Source organism: Natrix helvetica (assembly GCF_964273705.1).
Source record: "Natrix helvetica genome assembly, chromosome: 3".
NCBI classification, from domain to species: domain Eukaryota; kingdom Metazoa; phylum Chordata; class Lepidosauria; order Squamata; family Natricidae; genus Natrix; species Natrix helvetica.
In genome coordinates this window covers 101,150,067-101,164,211 of record NC_138549.1, presented here as the reverse complement: position 1 = coordinate 101,164,211, position 14,145 = coordinate 101,150,067, and the positions used below count along the sequence as shown (strand labels likewise).

General features: G+C 33.2%; 2 protein-coding genes across 11 annotated transcripts in view; both read left to right on the top strand.

Annotated features, from left to right (window-relative positions):
• Positions 1–14,145, top strand: part of CTH (cystathionine gamma-lyase) — a 414,207-nt gene that overhangs the window by 182,701 nt on the left and 217,361 nt on the right. The gene's annotated exons all lie outside the window — the stretch shown is intronic.
• LRRC7 (leucine rich repeat containing 7) overlaps positions 1–14,145 on the top strand; it is a 233,006-nt gene that overhangs the window by 129,897 nt on the left and 88,964 nt on the right. For 9 of the 10 annotated variants that reach the window (XM_081949018.1, XM_081949016.1, XM_081949019.1 and 6 more), the window contains one exon: positions 3,185–3,241. In XM_081949018.1, coding sequence (XP_081805144.1) covers positions 3,185–3,241 — 57 coding nt within the window. Of the gene's footprint in view, positions 1–3,184; positions 3,242–14,145 lie in introns of those variants that run through there. The other variant, XM_081949024.1, reaches the window with a different exon arrangement.

Sequence of the window (14,145 nt, the reverse complement as noted above, 5' to 3'; positions counted from 1 at the left end):
TGGTTTCCCAGTTTGATATTGCCAACAAAATGTCTCTTTTCCAATGTTGAGCCAATAAATTAATATTTATTTTAATTTATTTATTTTCCTTTTATAAATATACTATATAACCAATTTGTCAGATATATATTTTACAATTACTGTGCCAGTAATTATTACTGTTCTAAAAAGTGTATTTTGATGTTATATAAAAGAACTGTATATCTAGTATTGGTGAAAGAAGTCTCAAATGTTGATAATCATCTGACAAAGATTTGCATATTTACAATACAATAGTAGAGTTGAAAGGGACCTTGGAGGTCTTCTAGTCCAACCCCCTGCCTAGGCAGGAAACCCTATACCTATATATATTTCTTTGTTTGTATTTTCTACTTTAATTTAATTTAATTTAATTTAATGCTTCTAGACCGCCCCCTCTCCCGAAAGGGACTCGGGGCGGTGTACAGTTCATACAAAATATATCAGATACAATAAAATTAAGTATGTACAATTGACAGTTGACATGGAGGAGGTAAGAATGACATTAAAAGAACTGTACAAAGCAGATTAAAATAAGTTCAAACCCCTAAAAACAAATACAGTGAATTAAAAAACCCCTACTTAATTCACTTTTGATTTATAGCAAATCATAATTTGCTTTTATATCTGGTTTTCACTCTACTACAAATTATTGCTCTATAGTCATGGATGACAGAGCAAACAATGTTTGCATGAGTACTATTTCTTTAGTCCTTCCCCAAGATAATTACGGTATATAATTACTTTTATGTCAGAGAAGGAGGACTGACTTACAGTAACATGAACGCTCAATTTCTATTTCCCTCTATTACATGAGACAACATAATTAAGATTATCAATGGCTTTGCTAATTTCAGGTACCTATTTAATTAAATATATCATTCAAAGAGAACCAAATTCTGATTAATATAAAATCTATATTGAGGTCCTTCTTATTTCTTGATTTCGGGCAGCCCTTTGAGATTCTTAATTAGGAGGAATAACCAGTATTGTTTTAAAAAAAAAAACCTTCATGGAATAGAGATTAAAAAAAATATATGGATATTCTTGTTAATCAAATAGGCTGGTCCTAAAGGTGCTTTTTCATGAGGCAACTGGATTTTGTTTTTTCTTTGAAGACACTTCACTTCTCATCCAAGAAGCTTCTTCAGTTCTAACAGGATAGTAGGGAACGGAAAGATTTATATTTCTTGCACACAGCTGATCATTTGCATACATCCTGCAAGGAATATAAATCCTTCTATTCCCAACTATCCTGTCAGAGCTGAAGAAGCTTCTGGCTTAACCAATACATTTGAAGGAACAGTTTACTAACCAAGATCTTTAATCACAGTATGTAGCTGTTTTAACATTACAATTTGCAAACTGATATCATATCTGGCTTAACCAATACATTTGAAGGAACAGTTTACTAACCAGGATCTCGAGGCAGTATACTTGTTTAATTGAATAGATTGGTTAGTCTAAAATTTGGCAACTTAGCTCAAGCATTGGGACCACTTGATTGAAAAAGGTATAAATAAATCCAATAAGGGCTTGTCATCTACTTCAGTGGCCCCCAGCCTTTTGGGCACCAGGGACCAGTTCTATGGAAAAATGGTTTTCTGCGGACCAGAGGGAGCATGGTTTTGTGTGCTATCTGCATCCTGGGGGTGGGGCTTTGTTTGTTTGTGGTTGCAGAAATGCCGCAGATGGGTGCCCGTCCACGGACCAGGGATTGGGGATCCCCAATCTACTTGATCATTCCATAATAATTGTTTCCAATACATGCAATATCATGTATCCAGTTATTTCAATGGGAACAGGTTATGTCATATATTTCACAGAAAAGCAAGAAAAGCAAGCAGAAATATAATGTGCATTTTACAAGGTGAAGAATTACACATAGAAATAATTTATGAGTTGCACATATTTCCTGTAGGTCACTGATTCTAACTACAGTTGAGATGTTCCAAATTCACTTTGCTTTTTTAGAAAAAAATGGGAAGGTCAAAGTGTAATTTGCTCATCATTTTTTAAAATGCATGAATAAATATTGACGTGACAAAATGACAAAATGTGGTACATATCATTTCATTTTTTGATATTTTATAATTTTACTTTCTTTCATTGTTGTCAATTGGTTACATGCTTTAACATAAAAGCATCTATATAGCTTTTACATACATTGATGTTACAATTTTGAATCTTGTAATTTTATTATTTTAACATATCTTCTAGTCTTGACATCAAAATAGAATACTTAGCATGTTGCATTAAATATATATTCCCACAAAAATCATTTCCTGTAAATATGATTCTAAGATATTTTTAGATAAAATAAAAGCTTCTTAATTATAGGAGGAAAAAAGATATCTAGGAAATGTTTGTTTAAAATATATGTATGTTAAAAATAGTAGTTAATACCTAGAGCTTTTATAGGTTTTCCAGTAGTTTGTTTACTGTGCAGATAGCCATATTGCATTTTATTTTAAGCATTTTAAATACCTGATATCTCTATAGCTCTTAATCAACCATCATGAGAAGTGTTTGAAAATGTTACATGTTTTATTCTCTCTAATGACACTAAAGTTTACAGGATTAATAACTTACTATCACTGTCAAAGATTTGGCATTTTCAAAAGAACTTTCCTTTGTCTCCCATAGGATGCTGTTTCTTCCTAAGTTTCCTCTTTACCAATTAACTTACAAAGACACAATTAATTCATTTTTGTTAGTACTATAGAAAAATCGAAATAAATGCATACATGCTGAATCGTGCTCATGATATTTTGTGTTTGCTCTGGCTTTAGTAAATTTCAAAAGTATTAATTGATGGTAACCTACATTTAATGAAGCCTTTTTGTACTTTTCTCCTCTTTAATTGCTGTCATGGGGATCATCAAGATTTCCTGAAGAACATTGCCAGCAATCATAATGTCATCTAAGTTAACATTTTAGAACTAGAAATATCTGCTGAATGTGGAATTTAGTATATTTCCCTTGTAGATGTAATCAGAAATGAATTTAAACCAGCTAAAGTTATGATTGTCATATGAGATTTTGCAGGTGCATAGGAATAAATTAATGTACATGTGTGGCTTGCATTATTGGCAGTGGAATAAAAAAACTCCCTAGCAATTAATTAATTCCTGATTTAATTTCTTTTAATCTTTATTACTTCCAGACTTGTTAAATTACGAATATTGGAATTACGAGAGAATCACTTGAAAACGCTGCCAAAGTAAGTGTCTGTGTATTGTAGCATACAGAAATCTTCCAAAAATGTAATTTGTTCTTCACTAAATATTGTACAGTATGGGGTTTTTTCCTGAGCAATTCTCATTTCAAGTTGTGACTTAAATCTTTTGGAAAAGTAATCATTGGGGAATTTATTTTAAATTATAGCAATTAGACAAATAGTTAAAATTGTAAATGATAATCAAGTATTTAGAAAAAAGCAAATAAATTTAAAAACCAAAGCTCATTTTGATGTAAATATATTTTGAAAAAAAATTCAGTAACACAATTCATATAAGAGCTCATATACTGGATAGTACTATATTTTCATAGTGTCCCTAATGCACTCAATGCAGAATTATCTATCTCAGCCACCTTCTGACATAAAAACTTCCCACACCTAATGCTGTATTCAAATATAGGATATTCCAGTCATCAAGAATTTATCACATAAAATATATTTTTGATTCGTCATAGACAAATATGTTCTGTCAGTCTATTAGCTTTGGTTAGTAATTAGTCTCAAACCCTCTTAATCCATTCTGATGCAAATTTCTTCTCTTCCCCATTACATTTGACATACATAAGTAAGATTAAGGTTAACCTAATCAGGTTATTTCTTAATAATGACCAAAGGATTTCAGAGTCTTGCTATGTCAAAATTTATTAAATGTCTTTATGCCTCTTTTTGAAAAATGCAGTATGCATTATACTTTTGCACCCCTATTAATATTTGCATTATATCCTGGGATACAAGAGTTTTATTATAACCACCTATGTAGGTTATATTTATATAGAATGTCAGGGCTTTTGCTGAAAGTTACCTTTTCCACTGAAAGGATTATTTTTTGTCAATTTTACCTCTGTTCCACACAATCCCACATGATCTCTCAAAATATTGACCTTACTCTATGTAGCTTAGGAAAGGGGCAATGAAAGCTACAGAGGATAAGAGGAAGTTGAAAAGAAAAATCCCTTCCCATTTATTCCTCTGGATCAGTGAGCTTTCCATTCATAGAAATAATCAGTTACATTGTAGTCAATTAGCTTTTACAAATTAATTGAGAGAAGTGAATTAATAAATAGAGAACATTTATAAAAGCTGAACAAAGTTATATGAGATAATGATAGTACAGTTTTAAACCATTGTAAATATGAAAAAAAAAATACTCCTTCCTTCTATTTTCCCCATAATCTCCTCTGTGAGGAGTTTGGGTTGAGAGAGAATAAGTAACCCAAAGTGTTTGCTGCCTTACGTTATTTATAAAAATAACAATTTTTAATCATCAATAGTTGCCAAGTTCCTATGAACGTACTGTAATTAACAATTATAGTTAAACATATATTGTTCCTCCCCCCCCAAAAAAAACTTTAGAGTGCCTGCCCCTTATACATTATAAATGCAAAAAAAAAAAAAGAATTAAAGAAGAAATTAGAAGGTTAGTTCAGAAAAAGTCAATATAGCTATCACCACGTCTAGTGAGCCTAAGTGTTGATAAAACAGTAATGACCGAATTTTTGCTCTGATTTTTTCAGAACAATAAAGTATCTTTTTTTTTTCTTTCCATCTTGAATTAGACCAGGCCTTAATTATGTATTTTGAAATTCAGGTGATTGTACTAAGCATCCCTTCTTATTTAGGTATATTTTTATTTTATCATAAAAGATAAAATACCAAACAGAAAAAAAAACAAATATCCCTTCTCCAAAGATTGTGGTGGTTTTGTACCTTAAGCATACCTGTTGGGTGGATGAACAAGAAATGTGTCTAATAAAGACTGCAATTTAGTTATGATGAGTCTCTTTTTATAAGGCTGCTGATCCTATGCAGTGCAATTTAAAAGACCCCTGGCCCATCCCATATCGCTTGAATGCTATTGGTATAATAATTGCTAAGTGAAGACAGGGTTTCAGGTATCTAGTTGATCCTTAGTAATAACATTGCATTAATTATCTGATATGGATGAAAGGATTACTTGAAATTTGCTTCAACATGCCTATACAGGAAGAAGGGAAATAGTCCTTTTAATAAGTGCATGATTGCTACTCTTAAAAAACATTCTGACAGTGCAATTAGAGAGGAAATGATATAGGAGTAAGATTAATAACTGCTACCTTTGTGCAAATAATGTGTCAATATGGATATAGGAGAGAGAGAGAGAGAGAGAGAGAGAGAGAGAGAGAGAGAGAGAGAGAGAGAGGGAGAGAGAGGGAGAGAGAGAGGAAAAGGATATAACTGAATGACATTCAATTAGTCATTTAGCATAGTCATAGACACACTCTAACAGAATAACATGCGCTTGGAATTGGGGAAAGCAAATAAATCCAAAATATTTCTTAAAGATGAAGTATTATAATACCAACTGTATTCCAATATGTAAAGATGTACATATGTTTTATGTATACTTGGAACATTACCGAGCAAAATAGTCAACTGCACTAATAATGGGAATAAGGTCTTATTAAAAAATTGTAAAATTTGTAAAAGAATAGGATTACACTATGGAAGAAGATGTTAATTTTAAAAAAATCATTGGGATTCATGGAAGAATGACATTTCTTGTAAGGTATGTAGTTTTGACACATGCTAATAAAAACAAGAGCAAGGTGGTGTTGTCATATTTTTATTCCATGAATTATAGTAAACCTGAAACATGTGTTGCAAGTTAAAATGTGGGATTTTGCTGTTATTTGAACTAAAGCTGCTCTTTGCTTCTTTAGCTGTATAAACAAGAAGCTCCTAATTTACATATTCACTCAAAGCAGGTAATATTTACCTGACTTCATTATAAAGCTTTTAATTTTTGACCATCTGTTGCACTTTGACTGACCATGCATCTGATAAAAAGTAAAGCAGCAGGGTTGGCTTAAAATGGAGAAATAGTGAATCAGAAAATTGTTCTCTACTCAACAATCAGCTTTTTGTTTTCATATTTTCCTTTTTTTTAAAGATGATATTGGAACTGTGCTACCTATAATAGTCAATAACCTGTATCATAAAATTGTCCTAACTGTAACTGAATATGGCAAATGATTTTTCAGAATAATAACATCTAATTTTATACTTTGTTAGAGAATTGCATCAAAATCCTTGTGTTGTTAAGATCTTCATATTGTTAAAGATAGTGTATTTATATAAACATTTGACTGCCTGAATGCATAGTGGCTATTTATCTGGTATAAATAGTTTGGCTTCTGTTTGTACAATTTCTCACATTTCATGAAAAATTAAGTATATCCAAACTTGTTATTATATGGATCTTTAATTGGGTATAAATTTATGTGGTTATTTATACTCTTCCTCTTACAACTATTAATTTGAACAATAGTAAATTGAATTTATTTCTGAGTTAACAACATGAGTTTAATATTTCTAAGTGTTCTTAAAAAGTGCTATAAAGCATCCCTATTATTTTATAAATATTAGTGACTAAAAGTAATAAGTCATTAGTACTAATCCATATTTTGGATATGGATTAGAAATATTTTGTCTGTGTATTTAGGAGCTACAAATGCCAAAAAAAAAAATCCCATAGTCTAACCCAACAATTATATATTTATATAGCCTTTATTGTCATTGTACAAAATAAATGCAACGAAATTGGTTTTAGCCCACTGGTGCAATCCATAACAATAAATACAAATAACATAAAAAGTATAAAAAATAAAATGGAAGTAATTAGGGGAAAAGAAGAAAGAACGAAAAAGAAAAACTAGCCATACATTTCCACCTGTGCGCAGAACTGAAAAACAAGATGGCGGCACCAACGGTGGTTGTGGCTGTGTTTAAGAGTCTGCTAGCTCAAGGTTAGAAACTATTTTTAAACTTATTTGTTCGGCTGGCTATGTTTTGATGTCTTCTGCCCAATGGTAGAAGTGCGAAGAGACACTGACCAGGGTGTGAATAATCTCTGAGTATCTTCCTTACTCTGCTAAAGCAGCAAGACTTGGCAATGTCATCAGGTTGTTTTAGAGGGCAACCAATGGTTTCTTGTGCCGAATTGATCACTCTCTGTAGTGCCTTCCTCTCCGCAGCAGTTAAACCACCATACCATACTGTAATGCAATGTGTGAGGACACTTTCTATTGTGGACCGATAGAGAGAGGTCATCAGTCATTGTTCTGCCTGATTTTTTCACAGGACTATTATCAAATTCTCTTATCTAGAATTTTTGAAGGGGCATATAGAATAATTATTTGTCATGGCTTAGAAATAAGCATATCTTTGGCATCCAAAGAAGATTTAACTCCTGAGATTTCATGTTAATGTCAGAACTAGATTTAAGAAAGTCTTTCCCTAAGTCTTTGGCAAAAAAAAAGTCTAATTCCACACTGAAGGTAGCTGTTTGATTAATTAGCTGACCCCACCTTCTCCCCCATGGCCATGCTTCCTGCTCCCCTTCAGTCCATCTTTTAATTCATATTATTGTACTTTCTTGTTTATTTTTATTGTTTCATTGCTTTGCTATTGTTATTTTATTGTTATAAGACACTCCGAATAGCCACGCTGTGAGATGGGCGGCAAAGAAATTTAACAAGAAACAAACAAATACATTCATATAGCTTACACAGTAAATTGTGTGACTATTCCACTTCATTCTTAAATCACTTATGGTTATTTAACTTACAATTAGCCTTAAGATAGTTCTGCATGCTTAACATGACAGTAGTGGGTCAGTCACATTTTAGTATATTTTCTGAAAATGAGGCAAATACGATTTTAAGTTATAGCTTTGAGCATAATTATTTTATACTACTAATTCACATTGACCATAAAAGCCTAAGATCTATCCATCCCGAGAGTGGCATCTGTACTTTGGAAAATTAAGTGCTGGAGTGCTTTGTAATAGATTGCTCTGGGGAAGCCTCATGCTTTGTAAATATTGCTCAAATGACATCAAACCTCCTAGTTTTAGGCCCCTCGTAGCGAGGCACAATAAGGAAAAAGAATTACACAGACTTCTATAATGCATAATCTTAATGACATGATTAGAAAGTACTAGTAACCATAATAGTATTTGCAGCTGTCATTTATTTATTCTTTAATTGTGGTTTATCCTTGACCAATTTGAATCTTTTCTGGCCATGCTGTTGCAGCTTGAGCCAAACTGGCTATTTACGTTCAACATTTCTATTGTTACTTTCCCAGTCTCCTCACAATCTCTTGCACCTTGAGACAGGCAAACATTTAGACCAAATATCTGTAGGAAAAACATATTTGCAGAAGTGATTTTACACACATTGATGTCAGCAAGACCATGGTACTGTCAGCAAGCCACTGATAATGTGAATAAGGATGCAAGAGAGATTTGTTGACTCCCTCCTATGAATGTTATAGTATCGGAAAAGGAGATCTTTCTCCCCCACCCTCTCCTCCCCTCCGTCTCCCTCTCATCCACCCACCCCAACAAATAAACTATTATTTTTGTTATCTAATAGATGTAATCCTTTAGACACTTATTGGAGTCCTGGGGAAGTAAATTACCTGGAATGTAACTAAAGCCATTGAAATGACTTAAAAATTACTGCAGTATCCTTGAGTCTTCTAATACCTATGTTGAACGTAGGTGGAGAAAATATAGAAAAAGGAAGAGCTATTCTTGCACTGATGAAGAGACTCCTTTGGAAGAAAGGCTAATTACCATAGATACAATTGCTGGCACCTCCAATGGAAACTTTTGCAGCATTTCAGAAGCAACTCTGACTATCATCTTGATGGCTACATCAATTTATTTGTGGTTCTCTGTGGTTTTATTTGAAGCTTGATCAAACTCTTTTGACTTTTTGCAGTAACACGTAGAAAGTCTGTTTTGCCATTGGTTGGATTTCTTACACTGTTTCATTGATTGGCTTCAGACATCAGGTTTCTCTTACTGTCCCCCACACCCATACTTTTTTTAGTTTCACCATGGTGCTTATGGTAATTGTGCAAGCATTGTTTAAAATGTGTCTTTCTCCTCTCCTATTCCTCATTCTGTTGGGGAAAGTGCTTACTTACACAACTGCTGATATGCAATCATTTCATCATCATAATTTGTAATAGGCTTTTAAATGCAACAAATTCAAAACACCATAAAAGTTCTCCTACTGAGATTTTATTTTATTATTTTTTCAAACAGCTGAATAAATACACACATAAATATATGTGTCCCCCTGGGGAGAGGGGGCGGTCTAGAAATTTAATAAATTATTATTATTATAAATATGGATAGAGATAAGGAATGGGAGAGCTAACCGATATCCCCCCCATCCCCCACTTCAGTGGTAGATGAAAGATTTTATTTGTTTCAAGGCCTATCCAAGGCCTATGTATATATATATTACACTCTTCTCTTGGTCATTTGGAAGAACATTAATTGGCTCCTAGAATCATTGCACATTCTCAACATATCAAGGGCTACAGAAGCAAGGAAAAGAGCAGATCAATTTTAACCTGCTTTGTCAACACTGGGTGCTTATACAAGCATTAAAGTCATTATTTTTCATTGCAAATCCAGCAATGTGGTTCTAAGGGCCTCAAGTGTTCTAAAGATTATGTACATGAAATATATTTTAGATGGAGAAAAAACAAATGTTCATATTAAAGGGTTTATTTATAACAAATAAATGGAAACTCCATGCTTATATAATTTTAAACTAAGCCTCTTTCATGTATCAAGCAGCAAATGGTTATACAAAAAGAGGGAAATCATTGGTGTTCTACTTGGTCTTTATTGTTTCGTCTTTCTTTTTTAATACTCTTTTGATTGAAGGAATACATTTCAAAGGTTCATTTTCCACTTTATTATAAAAAATTGACAAAACAGAGCTGAAATAGTTTCATTTTTTTCAGTGTCAAGCTTTGCAAATAAAATTATAACCATGTAATTGATTGGTATACCTTCAGGAACAGTCTCTCCCTGCCCTTCAGACAGTGTTTTAAAAATACAAATGATGGGTTTTATTTTATTTTTCTGAGCTCAGTTCTAGTTAACTCTAAGAATATTTGTGCCAAATTGAATACAACCTTAATTTGGGTGTGCACAAATCAAATTCTAGGCCTCCCTTTATGTGTTTGTGTATGTGTATGTGTGCATGCACACATATACACACAAGCCTGCATGCTTTTGCATTATTCTTGCTAAGACAATTGCAAGTCTCTGCAATTGTCTTAGCAACATTTTTGTAAATAGCTTACCATTGCCTTTTTCCTGAGGCTGAGAAAGAAGTGGCTTTTTGTCTACAGCAAGACTAAAACTATGGCTTTCATGTCCCTGTGTATTCTTTTAAATTCTACAGTTAAGAATGAGATTATAGATATTATTGGTATTGTGTCTTTCCTCTCTTGGTCAGAGAAACCAGAGTTTGCTGGAATTTAATGCAATAATATGTAGAAATGACCTCGGGAGACAGAAGCTGCAGATTAGACAAGAGAGAAGAGGCAGCTTAGTTTGAAGAAGGAATGAGAGTGTAACTATCCCTACTGTAAAGATGAGAGAAGAGATGTACTTTCAGACTTGTAAGATTATGTAAATGTATTGTAGCCTTACAGTAAAGTTAGAGGTAGATCTTCTGGGTGTGCTTTTTGTTCAGATTACCTCAACAGGCTGACATCTAGATATTAAACCTCTGGCAAATAGAATCTTTCATTTGCTTTTTTTTCATCATCTTCAACCCAAGCAAGAATTCTCTGTAATGCGTACATTGTACCTTATCATGGTCTTTTCAGCATCCAGATTATGTCTTCAAATACTTGGTGGACTTGGAACCACTCACAAGCAACCACTTTTAGTAGCAGAGTCTAATCCACTTGAGCATCTATAGATACCCTTTTTCTGGACTGAAACCACAAGTTCATCTTCAACAGCCATTGTATGCCATATAAGTCCTCTTTCGCTGTTTCAGCAGATAGACATTTCCCATCTTTTCCTTCACAGAGTTTGCTCTCAGATTGTTGTAAATAAAGTTTTAGAAATTTAATAAAAAATTTAAAAATATCAAAGTGAATCAAAAATATCCAAGCAGATAGTTTTTCCTATATTTTTGTATCTTTCAATCACTTCACTTTATTCAGCTTCTTAATTTATAGATTATTTAATCTATGTCTCTATTTTCTCTCAAGAATTAATTAGCGTTCCATATCATTGTAAGGGCTTTTAAACAAGTTTTATTAAACTTGTACAGTATTTTCCTTGGGGCTACTTACTATGCATCATGTCTGCAATTTGAGCACGACTAATATGCTTTTATTCTATAAGGAGTTCTTGAAATATTCAATTTCAGGTAGACTTCACTTTACAACAGTTCTTTTAGTGACCTTTCAAAGTTACAACGGCACTGTAAAAAGTGACTAATGACAATTTTTCATACTTGCAACAGCTGCAGTATCCCAATGGTCACGTGTCAAAATTCAGATGCTTGGCAAATGACTCATATTTATGACAGTTTTAGTGTCATGGGGTCAGTGAACACCTTTTGCAACCTTCTGACAAGCAAAATCAATGGGTGATTCACTTAACAACTATCGCAAGAAAGATCATACAATGGGACACAATTCATTTAACAACTGTCTTACTTAGGAACAGTCATTTTGGGCTCAATTGTGGTTGTAAGTTAAGGTCTATTTGTAGTGCTAAAATGATGATTTAATACTTAGGATAAGTTGAAAGTTTGATTGGAAAGATGTTCAAATGTTGAAAGAATGGAAAAGACAGAGAAAACAGCAAAAGGGATAATCAAAATATAACGTTTAGTAAATATTTTGATTTTGAGGGTCAATCTAAAGAAAAGCTGGAATCAAAAAGAGTTTCTTATACCTTAACCTACATGTTCAGCCATAATGCTGCTACACGGTAGCGGAGGTGAGATAAGTAGACACTAGGATAACTCCAGGGCCATTTCTTTTCCTTAAAAAAAACCCATTTGTTTTAAGATGTTGTTTTATGCCTGAGACAGAAATAAGAGTCTAAACCAGGATAAGTAGACAAAGTCCACCCCACTACTACTTCTTTTTTTTCTTAAATAATTTTTAGCTTAAAGTGACCTGTACCCAAAAGTTATTTTAATTTTTAGCTTCTGGATTTAAATGGGATAGTGTAAATTTGCCTAAGAGAGACTGGGCAAAGAGACACTGCCAAAGGAATGGTCAGATAAGAGACAGCTCAGCCTACAATTGCATACTGGGTGGAGCAAGAGGTTCAAAAGAGAATGTCTTTAATTTCTAGGCTGTAGAAGAAATGGGGGCACGATTATAGTTTCAGACTTCTACGATTCTCTTTCTGTAGCTCTACAATTAAGTAAAGCTAATCTGTCATTCCTATCTGGTTTATCTCAAAAGGCCAACAAATAGCAACTCTCCTCTGGGCTATTGAGTAGTGGAAAGACATCGTGAATACAGTGTACCAGAGTCTGAAACTGCAGTGATTGAGGTTGAGATAGGTAACTCAAATCCACCATACTGTGCAGTTGACCGACTTGAGCTGAAGAAAAGAGAAAAACAAGCCTGGCTATTATGAAAAAAGAATAGAATTGAATTCTAGAGGTAGAAAGAGGAAAACCTTGACAAAATGGAAACTGAAACAAACAGAAAATTGTTGAAAAGCACAGCTACGGACAGAGAGAGGTGAACTTTTCAGTTAGAAAGGCTGAACCTAAAGAGTGGGATATTTTCTACTGCAAGCAACACTCCCAACTGCAGAAAATTAGACATTTTCAGAATAGAGGGAGAATTCCATCTACTTTCTGAAGTTTTGAAATCTCAGTAGAAAAAGAAGTTTGGCCAAGGAACTTGCACCTCAATGTTTATTCACCTTATTTACCTGTAAGCCATTTAACCCTACCTGCTTACATAGATATCCATTATATTTTATGTTCTTGGCTTTTCACATACCTTAAATAGCAGCTCTTTGTAGTGATTCCTCTTCTGTGGCTTGTTTCATTACTTGGTTATTTCTATGCTGTTTAAGTCTAGATCGAAAGATAATATAACAATGTATCTAAATAATGTATCTAAACCAATTTAAAAAGGATAAAATAATAGAAAACATTTCTTAAACCAGCAAAATCTGTTCTTATCTAAGGATGAATCAGATCCAAAACATATGCATTGTGAGGACACAAAGTTTTATAAATTTCCAGAAATTTTACTAGCATGATCCTTAAATAACTTTAAAAACACACTTTAGAACTTCTGACTGAGGCAGACCATGTTTTTGCTAATAAGAGGAGAATTTAGCTTTGTGTCTAGGTAAGATATAAAGTTCAGACCCATAAAACATTTCAATAAAACCTGTGCAGCTGTCTCAAATCTCTGCCTCTGTCCAGATGCATAGGCATATTTACTGTTATTAAATTTCTCCTCCATGACCTTTGAGTGTAGGGCATTAGCTCTTGCCAAAATGAATGCCCTTTTTATAAGGAATAAAAGTGGAAATGTAAAAACATTTGGATGGCACCAAGTCTCTTTAGTACTGATAAAAAAAATTCAGAGGTTTGCTATATAAATGAAGCTATATAAATTAAGCACTCATGGCCAGGGTATAAGCCAGATCAGAACATATGCTATATGCTCTTTCCAAGAGGAGGTTAAATTTAGTATTTTCTGGATGTGGTACCCAAGGTCCTTCAGTACTATCAGTTTCCTTAGTGCCTTTATTTAATCACTAGCTTTCTTGCATGGCTTTTCAGCAGGATCCAACTTGACTTTAGGACCTGAACATGTTAAAGCAAGCATTAAAGTGAAAGCTAATTGTATGGAACACCAAATAGCCATGTCTTTGGTTGCAAGCTGTTGCATTTTGGATATAATACTTTTTCATGTAAACCAACTAAATATTTTTCATTCATACACATATAAAAATATATTCCTTAACATAATTTAGTCTCCTCAACTTTTATACCCAAAATAAGAAGAAATCCTCTCCTCCTTAC